This window comes from Fusarium solani (assembly GCF_023522795.1).
Source record: "Fusarium solani strain SB1 chromosome Unknown bctg00000012, whole genome shotgun sequence".
Classification (NCBI taxonomy): domain Eukaryota; kingdom Fungi; phylum Ascomycota; class Sordariomycetes; order Hypocreales; family Nectriaceae; genus Fusarium; species Fusarium solani.
In genome coordinates this window covers 1,868,138-1,888,473 of record NW_027072146.1, presented here as the reverse complement: position 1 = coordinate 1,888,473, position 20,336 = coordinate 1,868,138, and the positions used below count along the sequence as shown (strand labels likewise).

At 51.5% G+C, this 20,336-nt stretch overlaps 9 protein-coding genes across 9 annotated transcripts; 6 read left to right on the top strand and 3 right to left on the bottom strand.

The window, feature by feature from the left end:
* Window positions 1-459: 459 nt before the first annotated feature.
* On the top strand, window positions 460-2,314 carry MRS44_016645 (uncharacterized protein; the record flags this gene model as incomplete). Its single annotated transcript, XM_046282011.2, has 3 exons — window positions 460-584; window positions 633-1,994; window positions 2,041-2,314. 3 exons carry the CDS (start codon window positions 460-462, stop codon window positions 2,312-2,314), a joined length of 1,761 nt encoding a protein of 586 aa, XP_046130770.2.
* A 240-nt stretch (window positions 2,315-2,554) lies between these two features.
* MRS44_016644 (uncharacterized protein) lies at window positions 2,555-3,872 on the bottom strand (the record flags this gene model as incomplete). The annotated part of the gene is made up of 5 exons (XM_046271097.1): window positions 2,555-2,958; window positions 3,008-3,072; window positions 3,121-3,238; window positions 3,294-3,675; window positions 3,723-3,872. The coding sequence occupies 5 exons, from the start codon at window positions 3,870-3,872 to the stop codon at window positions 2,555-2,557; spliced, it is 1,119 nt and encodes a 372-aa protein (XP_046130771.1).
* Window positions 3,873-5,187: 1,315 nt separating this feature from the next.
* Window positions 5,188-6,979, top strand: MRS44_016643 (uncharacterized protein; the record flags this gene model as incomplete). Its single annotated transcript, XM_065618112.1, has 5 exons — window positions 5,188-5,362; window positions 5,453-5,625; window positions 5,676-5,928; window positions 5,986-6,149; window positions 6,203-6,979. 5 exons carry the CDS (start codon window positions 5,188-5,190, stop codon window positions 6,977-6,979), a joined length of 1,542 nt encoding a protein of 513 aa, XP_065474184.1.
* Window positions 6,980-8,027: 1,048 nt separating this feature from the next.
* On the bottom strand, window positions 8,028-8,969 carry MRS44_016642 (uncharacterized protein; the record flags this gene model as incomplete). The annotated part of the gene is made up of 1 exon (XM_046276671.2): window positions 8,028-8,969. The coding sequence occupies one exon, from the start codon at window positions 8,967-8,969 to the stop codon at window positions 8,028-8,030; it is 942 nt and encodes a 313-aa protein (XP_046130773.2).
* Window positions 8,970-9,784: 815 nt separating this feature from the next.
* On the top strand, window positions 9,785-10,183 carry MRS44_016641 (uncharacterized protein; the record flags this gene model as incomplete). The annotated part of the gene is made up of 1 exon (XM_065618111.1): window positions 9,785-10,183. One exon carries the CDS (start codon window positions 9,785-9,787, stop codon window positions 10,181-10,183), a length of 399 nt encoding a protein of 132 aa, XP_065474183.1.
* Window positions 10,184-11,904: 1,721 nt separating this feature from the next.
* Window positions 11,905-12,301, top strand: MRS44_016640 (uncharacterized protein; the record flags this gene model as incomplete). The annotated part of the gene is made up of 2 exons (XM_046276672.2): window positions 11,905-12,055; window positions 12,108-12,301. The coding sequence occupies 2 exons, from the start codon at window positions 11,905-11,907 to the stop codon at window positions 12,299-12,301; spliced, it is 345 nt and encodes a 114-aa protein (XP_046130774.2).
* Window positions 12,302-13,560: 1,259 nt separating this feature from the next.
* Window positions 13,561-14,571, top strand: MRS44_016639 (uncharacterized protein; the record flags this gene model as incomplete). Its single annotated transcript, XM_065618110.1, has 1 exon — window positions 13,561-14,571. The coding sequence occupies one exon, from the start codon at window positions 13,561-13,563 to the stop codon at window positions 14,569-14,571; it is 1,011 nt and encodes a 336-aa protein (XP_065474182.1).
* A 40-nt stretch (window positions 14,572-14,611) lies between these two features.
* Window positions 14,612-15,913, bottom strand: MRS44_016638 (uncharacterized protein; the record flags this gene model as incomplete). Its single annotated transcript, XM_065618109.1, has 1 exon — window positions 14,612-15,913. The coding sequence occupies one exon, from the start codon at window positions 15,911-15,913 to the stop codon at window positions 14,612-14,614; it is 1,302 nt and encodes a 433-aa protein (XP_065474181.1).
* A 765-nt stretch (window positions 15,914-16,678) lies between these two features.
* MRS44_016637 (uncharacterized protein) lies at window positions 16,679-20,128 on the top strand (the record flags this gene model as incomplete). Its single annotated transcript, XM_065618108.1, has 2 exons — window positions 16,679-17,684; window positions 17,736-20,128. 2 exons carry the CDS (start codon window positions 16,679-16,681, stop codon window positions 20,126-20,128), a joined length of 3,399 nt encoding a protein of 1,132 aa, XP_065474180.1.
* Between the last annotated feature and the right edge of the window lie 208 nt (window positions 20,129-20,336).

The window sequence follows — 20,336 nt, the reverse complement described above, 5'->3', positions numbered from 1 at the left end:
TTCAGCCCGATCTTGGACTATCTTGGCCACATCTCAGCTAATAGCAGCACGAGCCTGGATCTAAACCGGAAACAAATCTTAGCTCGATTGAGTATCCGTTCAAATGAGGTTTGGAAGGGGGCCTGGTTGTTGATTTATAATCACAGCAATCCTCATCACGTGAGCTCATCTCATCTCATCATCCCGCCATTTCTCTCTTCTTTCTCTATCACAACCTCGTGCCAAGACTTTTGATTCCATCGCGGTGCTTCTTTTCGGAAATTCAGCGTCAAAAATTGCTGCTACGCCCCCCTTGTTCAATTTTTCTCACAACTCGTCCGCAATCTCAAAAATGGGGGGGGACACCCAAGGTTCAGGGCCGGCGGGTGAGGCAGCTGAGTCTCAACGGCCTATGATAAGAGTAAATTGCCTATTTTCAATGATGGTCAAGGGAAATAACATGCTTGATAGGCTTGCGACATGTGTCGGATCAAAAAGATACGATGCCAGCCGACAAAGCAAGGGTGTCTACAATGCACCAAGTTCAAGGCAAAATGCCACTTCACTCCCATTGCCACGAAACGAAAACCTCGAAGACCAGCCGGGTATGTCTTGTGCACGTAGTTTCATGGGCGTTACTAATGTTGCGGCAGTTACAAATACATCGCTCAGTTGGAAGAGAGACTTCAGAACATGGAGAACGTCCTGGAGAAGGCTCTCCAGCGAGCCAAATCCACCGAGGGAGAAGCCCCAGCAGAAGAGGGTACCATGGATCTTGAACCTTTTGAGAGCTCAGAAAAACAGCCACAGTCCGACGTGGTTGTTGCAAGTCCTCCGCAAAGAGTAACGAACATCTTCCCCTCTTCCTGGTTTAACACAATACCAGGAGACTTCACAGAAATCCTCAACTCGGCGGCATCGCCGTTACGCCCGTCTCCATCATTTACCGTGGGGATGGCGCTTGGCCCATTCTCTCTTCCCACATTTCAGGAGCTTCCTACAAAGCCAGTCGCACTCGATCTGGTGATGGATACCTTCAAGAGCTTCAACCGCTTCTTCCCACTCTTTGATGAGCAAGATTTCCTGCAGAAGTTTGACCGCCACTACCTGACCTCAAGTCCGAGTAATCCAGGGTGGTGGGCGTGTATCAACATTGTTTTATCGCTCGCTCACCGTTTCCGCTCGATGCGCATGTTTGAAACAGGCTATGAGAGTGCTCAAGCGTGCGGGTATTGTCATAACGCACTCGCAGTCGTCGCAGAACTCAATGTTCTGCACAATAGCTTACCAGCAGTTCAAGCTCTAGTTGGCATGGCTCTCGTACTTCAAGGATCAGCAAACTCACATCCCGCCTCTGTCCTCACAGCAGCCGCGGTGAGATTAGCACAGGCAATGGGGCTACACCGAAAAACTCGGGACAACGGTCTTACCGAAGCGCAGAACGAGCAGCGGAGGCGTGTGTTTTGGATTGCGTACCTTCTTGACAAAGATATTAGTCTAAGGATGGGGCAGCCTTTTTCGCAAGACGATGATGACATGGATGTCGAACTGCCATCGGGTATTCTCTCCAAGTTACCTTTTAACCGCGACGGACCTTGCACTATCGATCTCTTCAAATCCCGCATCGGACTAGCGGTGATTCAAGGACAGGTCTACAAGCGGCTCTACTCAGTACAGGCATCGCAGCAGTCCGAAGCTCAGAAAGCGTCTGTGGCGAAAGAGCTCGACTCGATACTCTCATATTGGCGGAGCGGTGTTGAGATTGATCTCGAAAGCGACCGAGTTGCGGTGCCTCTATCACCCGAGGCGCTCCACGTACTCATCCTACGTTTCAGCTACATCAATTGTCTAATAATGGTTAATCGACACTTGCCACCAAGGCAACAATCGGTAGTGAATGAGGGATCCGATACGCAAGGCACTTACGCACCTCTTGAGAGTGATTGCATCATCGAGTCGAGAAAAGCAGTTCGTTTGATGCATCTGATACCTCATGGAGACTATGCCTGTGTCTGGTAAGCAATCTATCAACACCAACATTCCTTTACTAAACGCCGACAGGATCTTACTCCACCCGTTCTTCGCCGCCGTCACTACCCTCTTGCAGGATGCGCTAGCCCACCCTGCATGTCCAAACGCACAGTCTGACTTGGAGACCGTCCAGCCGTTTTTCAGGCTGCTGGACGTCTTGGCAGCGGAGGAAAGAACTTGCTATCGCTCAAACGAGGCGAGAAAAATGCATCGCGAATGCAATGACTTATTACGAAGGGCATCGGAGGCTGTCGGCTGTATGAGCATGGTGTTTGACTCCACGGGGCTGATAGAGGTGATCTAGGAAGGGACAGGGCACAGCGAGGGAATATGAATAGATGCACCAGGGTTCACAGCTGATGAGACTACGCTAAGCTCGGTCGCTATAATCAATGACAGAAAAAATGGCAGCGGTCTTCTATGTCTATCTAAGATCTATGAAGCCCCGTGGCATCAATGGAGAGCATGCCAGCTCGTTTCAGGAACACATTTTTACCTGTAAACCCCTCAAAATCCCAATCTTTTTCTAGCTCTATGTTAAAGGCTAAACCGGATTGCCTTTTGTCCAATCTACCTGAACATCCTGCTTGACGCAGATGCCTCCGTCCCCTGCCTGGCCAGCGCGATACTCAGGCCCCAATATAGACTCATCACTCTTATTATCGCCCGCGATACGAGTGATGGTGCTAGGCCCACGGATGCCCAACTTTGGGTCCGCGGTGGGGAACCCTCTGTTCGACTCGCTCGCTTCGTGGCTGCGAGGCAAGCTGCCAAGGTTGTAGCTCGGGCCGTCGCTGCCTTCGCCTTGCTTCTTGTAGGATCGTTCGGAGGAGTATTTGGAGCCGTGGAATGTTCGACGCCACAGGGGGCGAAGGATGGGGATGCCGATGCACATGAGGGTGACGGCCATTTCGGCGGCGGACCAGATGATCAAGGGGACGGTGTCGACTGTCAAAATCGTTAGCTGGAACTATGGAGTGTCTGTGGGTAATCGTACGTGTATAATTGGCTGTGAAGCCGGTTGCAACTTCGTAGGTACGGACGATACCACAGACTCCGGCGCTATGACAGGTTAGAGGAGCAGGCGGCCCAAGGTTGACAGGTACTTACACAACGCCAAAGCTCATACTGGCAGCGATTGTGATCTTCTCCCTATACTTCATGTTCAAGCCCCAGATGAAGATCCAAGGGAAGATGGCGAAGAAAAAGTCGACGACAGCGCACCATACTAGAACGAGAGTCAGCCAAATGAGGATGGAAGAGGGACACGTTGTAGGTCCTACCTCCAAGAAGGATAGCGAATGGCGTCACATCAATTTGGCACACGCCCTCAACTCGCATGCGATCATAGATCTTCTCGGCCGGGATGCATTGAACCCAAAAGACAATGGCAGTAATGACAGACACGAGCATGAGCGAGACCATGGCGACCCAGATGGCGATTTGGTGCCACAGCTCAACGACGATGCGCAGCAAGAATAGACCGAGAGATGTCTTTGCCACACCCATGCCAATGACTGCAAACGTCTGGCCAATCATCTCGTACTTGATGGCCATGGCAGCATTGTCAAAGGCTTCGTTGCCGGCATCCAGGCCGGGCATCGTCTGACCGAAGCCATAGTTGGCCGAAATGTGGACAAAGACGGTATAGAGCAAAATCAAGATCTAGAAAAGTCAGCAACAAGACATAAAGCATCAAGAGTAGTACTCACGCCGCTCAGCCAGTAAGCGTGGTCATCTGCGCCGATTTGCTTCATAACAAACGCTCGCGTATAAAGACGAAGAACAACAAAGATCCAAGTCATGACTGTAAAAGCCCACATGACGGCCAAGGCCATCGGGGCTTGTCCTCCAATTTCCATGATGGGCAGCTCGACTTCTTTCGCAAGGAACCGTGTGCGAAAGGAATCAATCTTGTCGGGAGGAACCAACGAAACATATGTCTTGCGCAAAAGCTCTCGTGGGGACCCCAGGACCCAGAAATACACATCGTGCGGTTCCGTGTCTTTGGTATCGACGACTCAGTTTGCGGGAGACAATAGCTGGTGCTTTGCCACAGGAGCCCCAGACCTGGTTGATCCGCATCGCAGCTGGGTTACATGGTGTGGTTCGGTCTGGACGAATTTTCTAGGCCGCTGCACGGATCTTGAGATATCCAGGGGACCATCATTCATCGGTAGTTTCAACATGCAGGGGAAAACATGATAGCTCTTTGAGAAAACAAGACGCATCAGTCATGAACGTAAGCACTCCAGCACTTCGGTCGGCATCTAGACGCCGGTAGCAAACCTCTAACGCAACTACTTTAGCTGATAAGCGCCTCCCTTTCCAAAGAGAGAAAGGCGAAGCAAACAAGTCCATTGTTGAGTGGTTTTAGCTGCCCTTGGCGGTTTGCTTTTCGCAGGGTAGTATTACTCCGCGTTAGGCCGCTGCAACGGTAGCCCGGACCGCAGCCGTTGATTCTCTGCCGGGGGGACCCTTGGCCGCATCCAAGACGATGGATGCGGCATTTGCCCAAATGAAACGGCACGGGTAATCCTCGAAGCTTTGCTGATCGTCAAGGGACGGGTTGCAACCGAGGGGCACATCCCTGGACCCCAAGTCCGTAGCTTTCAACCCGTCGTCTTCACAAAAGAAATACGCGTCCTGGAAGGGTTACATGGCTGTTTTAGCAGCCATTGATTGCCATCGCCATTCTTTAGTAGTCCGGCTAGGCTCTGTTTAGAACAGTTCGTTGAAACGGCGGGTCGGGCACTTGCGGGTATGGCGGGAAACTAGGGCAATATATCCATGCTAACGGGACTAGAGAGTCAGTTCCCCGGCCGGAGAATGTCAAATAGCTTGACTCGAGTTGGCTGGTTCTCGACCGGGGGGATGAAGATCCTTGCCACAATCCCCACAAGCAAACAACGACGACGCGGCAGAATGAAAGCCTCACTGTGACATGGTTCCTGCAGACAAACAACGAGTCTCAAAGGGAAAAATGACTCGTACGATTTATCTTGCTCGAGTCGTTGGTCGAGGCCGCCGTCGGCTCCTTGAAACCGGTACTCGAAAGATCCCTGGCCTGTACGATAAATGAAATTTTATTAGCGACATATCTGGGCTCCGAGTCCCCATGCAAAAAGCACTCTCTGCATCTCTTTCCCCAAAGTCGCAGCCGCAAGTGTCACCACGATGAATCACACCTCATATCTTGACACCTCCATACTGGAGTCTGCAGAGGGCATTCTGCGCAGCAATTCGTCCCTCTTTTTATACCTCATCGTCCCTGTTAGCACAATTTCACTGTGGACCATTGGCTCGTACTTTTCGTCACCGTTGAAGAAGTACCCCGGACCATTCCTGGCCAGTAAGTGACACAAACCATCTTTGCTTTTCTCGGATTCTACATCTCCGGGGCGATCGCCGTGTTTCAGAGAAGCAACTAACAATAGTCAAGAATTCACAAGGCTATGGTATCTGTACCAAGCATGGACGGGTGACTCTCACCTTGTGCTGGATAAGCTACACCGGCAATATGGACCTATTGTCCGAATCACACCGAGCATTATCGATGTTGATATCCCTGAGCTCATCAAGACCATGTTCAGCATCAAGGGTGACTGGCTGAAGGTGAGATAGCAATGTCCCCCACACAACGCCTCGACTAACACCACCCCCAGACTCCTTTCTACCATGGCAGCAGTGCTCTTGTGAATGGACAAATCGTCCTCAACCTCTTTAGTCAAACCGACCCTGTCAAGCACAGGAAAGAGAGACAGCCTATCGCTAAGCACTACTCAAGTGCCGGCATCACCACTGTGGAGCCACACATGGACAAGGTCATTGACCAGTTCTGCAATGAGCTTGAGAAGCGGTACATTGACGCCGACAATGCCGGCAAGGTCTGCGACATCGGACAGTGGACTCTATTCTGTAAGTGCAATTGATCTACCATGGTACCACCCTTGCATTTATTAACCGTCTCATCAGATACCTGGGATGTCGTTGGAGCTGTGACCTTCTCCCAGCCCATCGGCTACCTCGAAAAGGGTTACGACTTTGACGGAACCCTATCCAACGCTGACAAGGCCATGGACTACTTCACCGTCGTGGGAACAATGCCCTTCCTTGACCGCGTCTTTGACAAGAACCCCGTCTGCCACATCGGACCCCCGGTTTCAACACCATCACGGGCATCTCGATCAAGCACCTGGTGGATCGGTACCAAGGCAACGACAAGGACTACCATGATCCCGAGAAACCTGATTTCTTGGACAAGTTCATCGAGGCCAAGAATGCGGATCCCGAGAATGTGAACGATCCGCAGATTGTGTCCTGGCTTATGGTCAACATGATTGCTGGCGCTGACACGACTGCCATTACTATTCGCAGCTCATTGTACTTCTCGCTCAAGAACCCCGGTGTCTGGGAGCGCCTCACAGATGAGGTTCTGGCTGCAGGTTTCCACGGCCGAACACCACCCAGCTACAAGGAAGTCAAGGCTCTGCCATATGTTGACGCTGTCATCCGTGAGGCTCTTCGTATGCTTCCCGGTGTCTCAATGACCATGGAGCGCTACGTCCCCCGCGAAGGCTTCGTTCTTCCCAACGGTGATTACCTCCCCGAAGGCACCATCGTAGGCATGAATCCCTACATCCTTGCCCGAAACAAGTCCGTCTACGGCGAAGACGCCGACACCTTCCGTCCCGAGCGCTGGCTGCGCGATGAGGCAAACGGCGAGACTGAGGAGCAGTTCCAAAAGAGACTGCTCTTGATGAACCAGACCGATCTCTCATTTGGAGGTGGTAGCCGCACCTGCATCGGCAAGAACATGGGTCTATTCCAGACATACAAGGTTCTCGCGACCCTCATCACATTATTCGAGATTGAGCTGGCCGATCCCAAGAAGGAGTGGAAGGTGATTAATAGTTGGTTCCCCAGACAAGAGGGACTGGAGGTGAAGCTCAAGAAGCGGGTGCTTTAAGGGGTTTGAGGTTCATTTGTAGGATATGTGATTCTTGACCGCCAAAAGCCAGCTCATTTTGTTTTATATGTTCGATATCAAGATATACCTGAGTAAATGAATTCTTTGAGGGCGTTTTGTGCAACGGGTTCGAGCCAAGTCAAAGGATTTTTGCGCCGTATGATCTTTGCAGCACCGAGTCTTGTCCATATTACCTCGCAGTCGGGCCAGTTCACGATTGATGCTGGCCCTCCACCTAAGTCGTACTCCTTGTGGAACGTCGCATCCGGGTGCTTCCAGCTGGTTCACATTTATAAGGTTATGGAGACATTTCAGTCGCACAGACGATGCCGAGATACCCATGTCGAGATCAGCGCCACCAACCGTTTCTTCCCCTGAATGGAGTCGTAGCCGAGCGAGGGCTTTTGTCTCCATTTTTGGGGCCCCGGGGCGGGACACCCGCCCTACCCTATAATTCTTCGAATTTCAACGAGTCGGCCTTGCGAGGGATAAACGCCACTGTAGAGAACTAGATCGCTTTTATGATAATAGGCTAGTTTCCAGAAAAGACTTTGGATTGAATTTCCAATGTAGAATGGGCCTGAAAGTGCAAACTATCCATGCAACCTCGTTCCTTACTTGCTGAGCCGAAGCGTCATAAGAAGCATAGGAGAGAATACAAAAGAGTTATTAAACGCAACGGCATTTAACACAAAAATTAACACTATACTACCAATAATAAATAGTAGCAGAGAGAACGGAAACGAAAAAAAAAAGTCCATTGCACAGCGGAGCAAAAAAAGTTTCAATCGTTTTATAGGAAAAGCCCGATGCGGGGGTCGAACCCGCAACCTTGAGATCGCGTACTCGTCTTCGCTTGTAGGCGCAAGATAAGAGTCTCACGCTCTACCGATTGAGCTAACCGGGCGTCTTCGCCCGGGCATCAAGCCCGTCGTGTGTTGGCAGATTGTGCCGACAGGGAGATCTTGAAGGTTTGCTTGTCCACTCGTCCCAAGGTTGAGTTGAGAGGTTTCCCATTGAGTCTCATCGAGCCAGGCCTGCTTGCTATCTATGGTCTCTGCTCCCTTTCATTCGCCTTTCGCAACTGCTTCTGAAAGGCATATTGTCTGTTACGTCTTTCAGTACCTTCCTGATATTCCCTCATCCACTGGTCCTTCTCCTCCTGCGTCTTCTGCCTGGGTGGCGGCGCATCTGGGGCCCTCCAACCAAGCGGGATATTCTGCGAAACTAACGATGTGTAGATGGGAAGCCATCTTCGACTTCCATCGTTTGGCGAAGCCGCTCCTTCGAAGATCACCCAGGGCAATAGCTCCCATGTCTCATCGACGGGGACTTGATCGCGCGTCGCCTGGACGTAGCCCGTTGGGTGAGGTGGGTTGTATTTCAAGTAGGCGGCCTTTTCGTCCCTTCTGGTGCGCCATTCCGTGTATTCTTTTTCAAGATTGGCTGTTTGCTCAGAATCCAATTCGAGTTGGAATTCCTCATTTATCAAAGGAGGCTGATGTTGAGTGGAAAATGCCGCCTCCCACTTCCTTGGATGCTCGGGTAACTTTGCCAGCGCCGTCCAGTGTGCGGCCAATGCTTTCGCCCGCTGGGTCAGGTCAAAGGGTTCCTCTGGGATAGGTTCCCGCGGGTTTCCTCGTCGACCTATCGCCTGGATTGTGTCTCGCACGCCAGTCTCATCTAGCACCAGCCACGTCAACTCGCGACGCGTCTCAAGGCTGCGCAACAGTTTGGAGCACAGCGCGTAGTCATCTCCGGGCAACGAGGTGGGCACTAGATAGTACCCTAACTTGGCTTTGATGTAGGACACTTCGCGAAACGTGCTCACAGTGTCGGGATCATCCGGCAAGTCCTTGAATGGATTGCACCGCTGAAGGAAGTCTTGAGAAGGATTGATAGAGGCCCTGACCGTCTGCGCCATCTGTGCCATTTGTTGCGGGGGATTTTTCGCCTTGAGGATTTTGAAGAAGCTCCGGAAAACGTTCATTTCATTGACCAAGAAGAAGTTTGCGAGAGGAACAAACAACCGTCTTCAAGTTGAGGGAAAGAAGGGGGAATGCCTGGATGATGCGACGTTGCGTACTGCGGCCAATGGCGAGTGTCGCCTGGGCCAAGTGACCTCGCTTAGTTGTTTAGGTAATTAAACTCCTGGAGTTTTAGGTCCTTGGCATTCTCATCACCGACTTTCATTAATATTCGACGGAGTGTTTCCTACGAGGTTTGTACAATTGGCTCTGAAACTGGGGTTGACTCTTGAGTCTGGCGTCTTGCTGGAGACTCCCCTTCAAAACTGTGGATCCTTGCCCTCAACCATGAAGGACGCCTGTACCTTGAAAATACGTTTGACATTGCACTTGCATGCAATTTGAACATCACTGGCCTCGGAATCGAGTGTTCACACCCACAACCTCAATTGTGGTTATCAGATCTGCCTTGGCTAAGCATTCCCGGTGCATTTCAGGCACCCACACTTTAGCATGCGGCTGTGCCCGCTCGGGATCCACGGTGTTGCAATGGAAACCATGCCAGGCTTCATCATGCATAATGAGCCACCGCCGTAGACGTGATGGCGCCCAGTAGTGAGGGCTCATGGCCACAATACGCCCTTCCATCGAGGCAGCCGACTGTCGGACTTGTGTTAAAATCCCTCTATCTTCCCCGTAATTGTTGATGTCAAAACAGCCATACCACAATCTCATAACTAGGTCAGGGCTGTATACTACTCTTGAAACTGGAGAATGCTAAAATTGAGCGCAGCAGTTACCATCCAAAGCAATGTGCCACCGCCGTATTGAGATCAAAATGTGCCGTGTCTACGGCACAGAGGCCGCGCCAATCGCTTTCAATGTGATTCCGTGCGGATATCCCCCACAAACATCTTCTCCCGCACACAACACCCCTATGTGCCCCGGCATTATTGATGAAACTGAGTGCCCAAGTCACTTGTGTACCAGTTGCCACAACAGATCGGTGTTGGATGAGGCATACAGGGAGAACCAGCGAGAGAAGCAGGCTAGAAAGGACAGGGAGGAGGAACAGCGGGCTAGGGAAGCCACCAAAGAAGATGATCTTGACGAGGTAGACAAGTTTTTCAGAGAATTGGAAGAGAGTGAAGCTGCAGAAGCAGCTACAGCTGCGTCAAGGGAGAATAGCCACACGAGCGACAGCGAGACTGAGTGGGAGGATGTTATTATCCGTTAGATTCGACACATTTCCTATTGATTCTCTACCTTGTGTTATGTATCCAGCCAGAAACAATCCAAGGAAACACATAAATCATCTGTGTAAACTCGTAGTGCTCCTTGTGCGCTCCAGGATATCTCACTACCTGCCACTCACCCGTCAGCAAATTGAGAATCTTCTGCCTTCACTCAGCATATAAAAATGCGAAAATCCCAGCGATGATTCTTGATGACTTGATTGTGTTGATACCTGTGTTTTCCTTGCTCGATAGTCGTGGCAGGATGGAGAACGTGAGAATAGGATTCCCTCCGCACTCACCATGACTTGACCGCAGGCACTTGACGCAGACGCTTCCCTTCAAAGTTAGCACTAGATTTAGCTAGGACGTTGTTCGGGGCACGATTCCCGTCCTCTCTGTGAGTATTAACCTTGGGAGGCGATCAACGCCCACGTATATTCATTGCACAAACAGCATCACGATGCGGAGCCTCCCGGCTCGCAGACGAAAGACCTGGCTAGATTTAATATTAGCCCATATGAAGAGTGCTAGATTGAGGTACTTGAGGCTACCGTCTCTTGTCGTGAGCCAGAGGGTATCAAGAGAGCGTGACGGGATGCAGAATTCGTCTAATTGGGACTTGGGTAGATGTCGAATACACCCATCTATCTTGGTTGTGCAAATGCCACGGCAAGTCCCCTTCCTCGGCTCATGCATTCAGCATGCAATGTGCACCCACCTGTCACGACAGCCCCGAAGCTAGGCGCGGCGCTTTACGCGTTGGATACCAATGCAAGAAGCCCCAAACTTGAAAGTTGCGAAAATAGCATCATCGCACAATGGAGATGTTTTAATACGTCTGCAGCTGACGTGAGATGTGTGCGACCGACGCGTTAACGATAGAAACGGCAGTATACAGCCACTTGAGGAAATCACTGCACATAATAACTGTTGGTGGTTTGCGGGGGGTTGGGATATACATGGGTCAGACCCCAAAGGGGGCATCCTCTGCGATATTTCGACACAGGACAATCTGACCTTCTGGCAGACTTGCAGTAGAGCCATCACTACAGAATTCCACCTCAATTAGCCCTATGCTGGCATTTCCTCACGTGTCCTTAAGGGGTCGAATCAGCCCCTCGTCGCAGGTTTCAGCTCCTCCTCTTCAGCCTCCTATCCCCGTAGTCATCCTCATGCACTTCGGCTCGACTTGTTCCGGGGGATTGCAGAATCAGCGCGTCAGACCAGAGACCCCGAGTATGCGCAAGATACGCTGTCAACTGTCGGCCCTGCTTGGCTTATTGCCTATTGGAGCACACTGGGGGCTATGCAGGTCTGCGGCATCTGATTCGACCTCATCGCCGTGTTGCGGTGCCGCTTTACCGTCTTGTCCCTCCACGCCAAGTCCATCACATCGGGTTCCCTCGTACTCGTCGTGCTTGAAGGAGGAGGGCTGAAATGGGCTATTCGTGCTTGTTGTGAGACAAGGCCACTATGTCGACAGCGCCCAGGCGTTCTTGGCGACTTGGCTGCCGCGGATCCAACAAGCGGACAATGTTGATTAACAACAGGATATGCAGTCAGAATGATGAGGCCTCCTGAGTAGATCTAGGACTATAATAAGAGACTAAGCTCCTTCCTTTCTTTCCCTCATCAAACTCAATCAACATCCTCTTCCAACAGGTTCATCGCCGCTTAACTCCCCTCAATTCGTTACCTCGACCCACCACCACTCATCACCATGTCTTTCCACGAGTCCGCTACCGACATCACCGTCGAGGGAAACATCTTGAAGGCTCAGCTCTCCAACGGCGAGGAGTACCTTGAAGCCGAGTTTGACCTCGACACCGTCATTGGTGTCAGCGACGGCGCCCTCACCTGGGGTGGCGAGAGTAGGCCATCACCAATGCTGCTGGACTCTCATTCGGTCACTGACGTTTGTAGACTTCTCCGAGTCCTCCGAGGACATCTCCTTTGGTCTCGAGGGTGATGACGAGGTTCCTGTCCTCCGAGCCACCATCAACAACGAGGATGGCGAGCAAACCTCTTCTGACATTAATCTTTCTGAATACATCGCCAACAACTGCGGCGAATTTGAGTACGGTATGCTATTCAGCTCTCCATCTCTACAGACTTGACACTAATTGGAGGCAATACAGTCGGGTAAGCATTGATGCATTTAAAAGCTCTGGTGGAGGAGTGGCACATTGTCGTATTGGACGGGGATGTACATGAATAAACCCATAGAAGATTGAATTTAAACATAACAAGCCTTGATTACGTACATCCATTTCTCTATTAGCATGACATAGGCCTAAGCTGCGACCAGTGCCGAAACCTCATCCACCTACCACGTATACACCTGATTTGGTGCCATCAACTCGCCATTCTCTGGAGCTCCAGCTGTACCAATCGGATAATGACAAGCCCACCATAAAGAGGGGAATTTGGGTGTACACGTAAGCTGTAGCTGACTTACTGGGCGAGTGAATATTCAGGGTCGATGTTCGGCGCGGTAGAGAGCCCTATTCCCACAGAAAACCCCCTAGCTCGAAGGCTTCACCATCCAAGCTCTATCTAATAAAACAGTTCCCGACCATCCGGCACCTGCCAGATCATGCGAGCAGGATGATAACAGAAGGACTTCTCGACATATCATACCAAAACCATCGCTGAAGGGACAAGTCCCAAGTACCCCGTCGCTGACCCTTCACTCTGCAGAACAACAACAAGGTGCCCCTTACGATGATGCAATCGGCGGCACATGACACCTTTCCGAGGTTTGGTGCAAGAGACTTGAACGCATCGAACGAATTAGTTCAGCAAATGTCTATTTTCACATTCTCTGTCTTGCAGGTGGTACAGTAACGATCGAAATCGGTTGTCCGTTGTCAAACTCTCTTCCTCTTTGCGCACGGACATTTCTGACCAGGGCGTGTGCATTACACAGTGTCGATTGCATGATGGCACCGTACTGCTGTACCTCGATGACAGCTTACAGAGGGGCGCCTTTCGGCAGGAACAGGACGTTCCGTAATCAGCCCTTTCATTACCTTGTCATGACTCCAAAGCGTCCACTTCTGGACACAATTCAATCGCTTGAGTTTGATGTCATGAAATCATTGGTACAGTAATTTTTTTTTTACGATAATTCTAGATAAAAGCTCCGACACCTTTTCTATTCCTTCCTATTTGTCTATGGATCAATCATGCCATTCATCTTAACCCGGGTTGCGGATGTCGCTGAACACAAGACGGGAGGATGGACCTAAAAACTCTTTGTGACGCAGCCACTTCTGCCTGCGTCACAAAGGAAGCATCATATTCCCCCCACCGCCAGACTTCTGGTCAGCGAGACCGAAAACTCACTCTCTCCATCACCATCAACAATGCCGTTATGGCTCCGAACCTCGCCGCTTCTCAACATGCACTGATTCATGACATGATACTCGCTGGATATAAGAATGCTGAAATAGCCCGCACCGCCAACTGCAGAGCAAGCTCCGTCAGGCGAATACGAATGAACATAGAATGCTATGGATCGACCAAGGCCCCTGCCAACGGCGTTGGCCGTCGTCGGACCTTGAGTCCTCCTATGCTAACTGCTTTGCTCGACCAACTCGCAGTGAAGCCCAACATGTACCGCGACGGGATGGTGGATTTTCTTGAGAAAGAGTTCGAGACTACTGTCACCGCATCCAGCATCAGCCGGTCGCTGAAGTCAGCGCGGTGGTCCAGGAAGACTGCACGACGTGTAGCAATGGGGCGGAACGCTGACCTTCGAGACTACTACCTCTACAAGCTGTCCTTCTTCAAGTCGTATCAACTCGTCTACATTGACGAGTCTGGATGCGACAGACGCGTTGGCAGGAGACGCTGTGGATGGGCCCCGAAAGGTGTTACACCGGTGCAAATGGACCGGTTCCATCGCGATCAAAGGTACCAGATACTCCCAGCGTATACTCAAAAGGGTATTCTACACTACCAGATCTTCCCTGGAAGCACAGATAGCGTGGTGTTTGAAGAGTTTATCGAGCAGCTGCTGTACCACTGCGGCAAGTGGCCAGAGCCGAACTCGGTCCTCGTGATGGACAATGCATCTTTCCACAGGTCAACCGTCATCGAGAAGATGTGTGAGGATGCAGGCGTCAAGATCCTATACTTGTCGCCTTACTCGCCCGACTTCAACCCGATCGAGGAGTTCTTTGCCGAGTTAAAAGCCTTCATCAGGCGCCGCTGGCATGAGAACGAACATTTTATCTCGATAGACTTTCGGTCTTACTTGGAGTGGTGCGTGGATAGGGTTGGTGCACGGGAAGAGAGCGCGGAAGGTCACTTTCGTCACGCTGGAGTGGAGATTGAGGAACCGCCAGAACAAAGGCATCAGGACAGAGCGGCTGAACTATGAAGCGATGAAATGTTGAAGCATTGGATAGAAACACGATTGTTTATTCCGACTCTAGCGCCTTCTCCTCTCGAAACCAAATCTCGACGTCGTTCACCCACCGCCGAGCGATGCCTGGTTTGACCCCCTTTTCGATAAAGAAGTCGGCATCTTGGTCCATGCGAATCTGTTCCAGATCAAGTCCTTCCTCCAACGCCAAGCGGCAAGCTTTCTGAAACTCCTGCTTCCAGACATTGTTACTGACCTTGGAGCAGTGCCAAGTGCAGTACTCGGTCACGTTGACATCACGCATCCCAGTTAAGCCAAGGCATGATGGAACCTGTGACGCTGTGTCGGCCGGCTCAGACGTTGGCCTTGCGTCGCAGCTGTGGGATCGACGACCAGAGTGAGGAGGCATCACATTCGTAATGTTGACAGGCTGGGAGTTGGCACTCGAAGAGGTCCTGCGCTTCCTTTTGCGGCTGATGTCCTGGGCCTCCTCGGCATACAGCAAGTCGCGGACATCGGGCGGCACATCATCGTGCGATTGTAGCACGTTACCCAATTGGACATACTTGATGAGCTGCCTTAGGTGGTGAGTCTTGAGCTTGTAGTGTTTCTTACCGACAGTGTCAACCCAGCAATGTGGGCCGGTGCCACAAGGAGATCCCGTGCATCGGAACAGATCGTAGACCCGCCTCCAAACTGCTGGCTGAGCAGACACGGCCTCTTCTTCTTCGATCTCAACGGCCCTCTCAGCAAGTTGGGAAGCAGTGGCGCCTCTGACGCCTCTACTACGGGTGGGAACGCCACTGGTCTGGTGCGTTTCGACGTAGTTGAAGGAAATGGTGACCCTCAGTCTCTTTCCGATGAGCAGCAAGCGACTCCACGTTTTCAGCTGTCTCTCTACAACCCTCCAGTCAATATTCAGGCCATCAAACCGCTTGGTGAGGTCTCTTTCGCCTCGGTCATTGACACAAACGACGATGTCCGTATCGTCGACGCTGAAAGATCTATTCGACGGCAGCTTTTTATCTACCAGTTTCTCCAGTTTGGACCGGAGAAATGTGCTCCAGTAAGGGCCAGGAGCAAGCACGAGGTTCGGCTCGGTATCTTTACTAATGCTTCTATTGTTCAGGGTCAACTTCCACTCTATGGAGTAATGGACGCAGGTAGGCGGTTGTTCGTCGTAGGGAAGTTCCTCGTCCCAGTCGGCAAGCTGCAGCAACGGTAGGCTAGTGCGATCGCTTCGGGCTTGGTCAAGGGGGCTCGTGTCACGTCGCGCTAGTGGCTGTGAGACCACAACGGGGCTGTCGTCTCGATCTTCTGATGTCCAACCGAAAACATCGCTATCGCCGTCGCTCATCGTGCTTTAGTTTCTGTAGATGATGGATTAAAATGCGGGAGTAAAATGACCTTTCAACGGAGGCAGCGACGTGGCCTCTTCTTTCAAAGAGAGTAATCAAAGGGACGAACCCCACCCGCCCTAGCTGAGTTAGTGGGTTTCTTCGATCAAAGGAAGCTCCATTCATGTAAGCATCATGTCGAGTCTCACGGGCATCCAAGAGAAGAGTGCAATACTCGATCGACCACCATATTGATAGACGCCATGCTTATATATCCTCATGATTTCACATTTTATTCACTGCCAAACCAAGCTATAACAGGGTCCTTCACGAGCTAAATACGCGCCGCTGGGAATCAAATTACATATCCACTTTGATCAGTCTTGTGCTTGTGAAATGACCGACTCCACCAGGTCGGCCTTGGCGGGGTCCATTCCGGGTATGATTGGCTGCGAAGCTAGTGGTTAGGCAGCATTGCAGTCACGACGCGGGGAAACAGGGTCGAGACTAATTGCTATTGTCTCCCCGCGATTTCCTTTATCCTGCAACCCACCATCGCTGGTGATGGCCGACATTCGGTAAGAGCATCCTTCAGCAGCTTCTCAGAAGCCAGCGAATGAAACATAATTCTCGCAGGCTTTCATTCTGTGCGCCTTTCCCCCGTCTTGCTTTCTCAGGCTAATGGTCTTGTGTCGGGGCACTATGCCGGATTTGACAACGGCCTTCCCGAACCGTGCTACCCACTTTGACTTCCACTAGCTTCTTGTCAAAGCCGCTCGTTCAACATGGCATCCCAGCCGGCCCGCCCAAACAGCCGTCGCGGCTTCGAGACAGCCATCATCTGCGCCCTACCCCTCGAGGCCGATGCCGTCGAAGCTCTCTTCGATCGCCACTGGGACGATGACGACCCGCCTTTCAATAAAGCGCCAGGCGACCCTAATGCCTACTCCACAGGTGTGATCGGCCGACACAACGTTGTCCTCGCATATATGCCAGGGATGGGCAAAGCGAACGCGGCTGCAGTGGCTTCAAACTGCCGAGCGAGTTTTCCGAGCATCAGGCTTGCCCTCGTCGTGGGTGTCTGCGGGGTTGTTCCTTTCGGCCCCCACAAGGAGGAGATCGTACTCGGAGACGTCATCATTAGTGATGGTATTATCCAGTATGACTTTGGACGGCAGCTGCCAGGCCGTTTTATCCGCAAAGACACGCTCGGGGATGCTTTAGGGCGACCGAACCAGGAAATACGATCAGCTTTGACAAAGTTGAAAACACTTCGGGGCCGCCAACAGTTGGGCAGCAAGGTGGCAGGCTACCTTGATGTTCTTCGTCAAGAACCTGAGCTTCGAGCCGAGTATCCTGGCTCTGCAAACGATAAGCTCTTCGAAGCGTCGTACTCTCATGCGGAAGACCAGCAATCATGCGAACAACTCGGTTGCGATGGCGAGCTTGTGCCGCGAAGCCGCCTCAAGGCTATCGGGGCAGATCCTACACCCGCTATCCATTCCGGTTTGATGGCGTCAGGAGACTCGGTCATGAAATCTGGCGAAGACCGCGACAGAATTGCAGCTGAGGATGGTATCATTGCCTTCGAGATGGAGGGCGCTGGCGTTTGGGATAATTTCCCATGCATCGTGATCAAAGGTGCTTGCGACTACGCCGACAGTCATAAAAGCAAGGTCTGGCAGCGTTACGCTGCGGCCACAGCAGCAGCTTATATGAAGGCGTTCCTAAGCCACTGGGTGCCCTCCATCCTCGCAGGTGGAGAGGTAGAGGACTCCGGCACAAGAGGGCGTTAGTATGGGAGCAAATCCAAGAATAGGGCTTGAACTAATTCTTAAAAAGGCCGCAGAATCCACGACATTCCTTTTCCTAAGAACAAAGATTTTGTCGGTCGTGAAGATACTATCGCTACTCTGAAGCGTATGCTTTTCACAGAAATCTGCGATCAGCAAGTCGCTCTTGTTGGGTTAGGTGGCATGGGCAAAACGCAGATAGCCCTGCACCTAGCTCATTGGGTGAAGGATAACGAGCGAGACCATTCCGTCTTCTGGATTCCTGCTCTGAGCATGGCCAGCTTCAAGCAAGCATGCGGGAAGCTTGTAAAGAAGCTTGGGATACAATGTGATGAACAGGAAGACGTCAAGGAGGCGGTGCGACAGTATCTTGGCTCAGAGGATGCAGGGAGTTGGTTTATGATCGTCGACAACGCTGATGATATGGCGATCTTGGACGGTTCCGCAGAGACAGATGGACTTCTCGATTTTCTCCCACAAAGCGAGGCCGGACGCATTCTCTTCACAACACGATCCCAGAAAGTGGCCGTTACCGCTGCAGGGAATGCAGTGGTGAGATTATCAGAGATGAGCACGGAGGAGGCGTCAACCTTCCTACAGCGGTCTCTGATACGAAGTGATCAGGTTCTGGACGCAGAGGTGCTGACAGAACTTCTGGAACAGCTCACCCATCTTCCATTGGCGATTGCGCAGGCAGCGGCGTACATGAACATGAACCAGGTCGCCGTCTGGGATTATCTCCAGCTATTCAGAAACACCGATCAGCCTACGATCAAGTTACTCAATAGCAGACTTCGCGATAAAACCCACCATGACCGCTCACAAGGCGCCGCTGCTACGACATGGATCATATCCTTCAAACAGATTCGCCAATGGGCTCCGCACGCTGCCTACCTGCTTTCCTTCATGGCTTTTATTGAGCCGAAAGCGATTCCTCGGTCCCTACTCCCGAAACCAGAGACGGAACAAGAGATGACAGAAGCGATCGGTACGCTCCTTGGGTATGGCTTCTTGAGCCAACGAGGAAATGAGCCGTTATTCGACATGCATAGCCTGGTCCACTCCGTAACACTGGCATGGACCAAAGATCAGAATCGTGAAGATAGAACGCGAGAAGAGGTATTGGCGCATCTCACGAATGTATTTCCTACTGATGACTGGAAGAATCATGAGCTGTGGCGACAGTACCTGCCTCACGCATTCAAAGTGCTAAAAATGGGAAGGAGGGTTTGCGATGAGGGCTGCCAGCTGGAATACTGGGCCGGCCGATGTCTGCTGACAGATGGCCGCATATCAGAAGCGGTGGGCCTGCTGGAGCATGTGGTTGCGATCAGGGAGACGACATTGGCGAAGAATCACCCTTCTCGACTGGCATCACAGCACGCCCTCGCAGGAGCATATAAAGCCAACGGCCAGATCAAGGAGGCAGTGGAACTGCTAAAATATGTGGTTGAGATTCAGAAGAATATATTAGTAGAGAATCACCCTTCTCGACTGGTATCACAGCACGCCCTCGCAGGAGCATACCAAGCCAACGGTCAGATCGAGAAGGCAGTGGAACTGCTAGAGCATGTGGTTGCTGTTGAGGGGACGACATTAGCGGAGAATCACCCAGACCTGCTGGCATCACAGCATAGCCTCGCAGGAGCATACCAAGCCAACGGTCAGATCGAGAAGGCAGTGGAACTACTAGAGCATGTGGTTTCGATTAAGGAGACATTAGCGGAAAATCACCCTTCTCGACTGGCATCACAGCATGAACTCGCACGAGCATATGAAGCCAACGGACAGATCAAGGAGGTAGTAGAACTGCTAGAGCATGTGGTTACTATTAAGGGGATAATATTAGCAGAGAATCACCCTTCTCGACTAGCATCACAGCACGCCCTCGCAGAAGCATATAAAGCCAACGGCCAGATCAAGGAGGCAGTGGAACTGCTAAAGCATGTAGTTGCTATTGAGGGGATAATATTGGCGGAGAATCACCCTGATCGACTGGCATCACAGCACGCCCTCGCACAAGTATACCAAGCCGACGGCCAGATCAAGGAAGCAGTGGAACTACTAAAGCATGTGGTTGCTATTGAGGGGACGATATTAGCGGAGAATCATCCTGATCGACTAGCATCACAGCACGCCCTCGCAGGAGCATACCAAGCCGACGGCCAGATCAAGGAAGCAGTAGAACTGCTAAAGCATGTGGTTGCTATTGAGGGGACGATATTGGCGGAGAATCACCCTTCTCGACTGGCATCACAGCACGCCCTCGCAGGAGCATACCAAGCCGACGGCCAGATTAAGGAAGCAGTGGAACTGCTAAAGCATGTGGTTGAAATGAAGAAGGAAACGATGGCGGAAAACCATCCCAGTCGGGTGGTGTCAGAGGAATTACTGCAGTATTTCTACGAAACTTTAGATAGCCCAACTAATTCGAGGGCTTAACGGTCCAATGAGACTATGCAATTCTTTCTCATCGCCCATTCGGCATTCATCCTATAGAGGTAGTTACAGTAATACGCACCGTAACGCGCAGGTCAGTGCCACCATGCTGTTTAGTATAACCTTGATTTAGACGGTCGTCAGCATCGGAAACGGCCCCCGCCGAGATGACATGCAGTAGATTACGGCCTCGCCTTTATGGGTGCACATC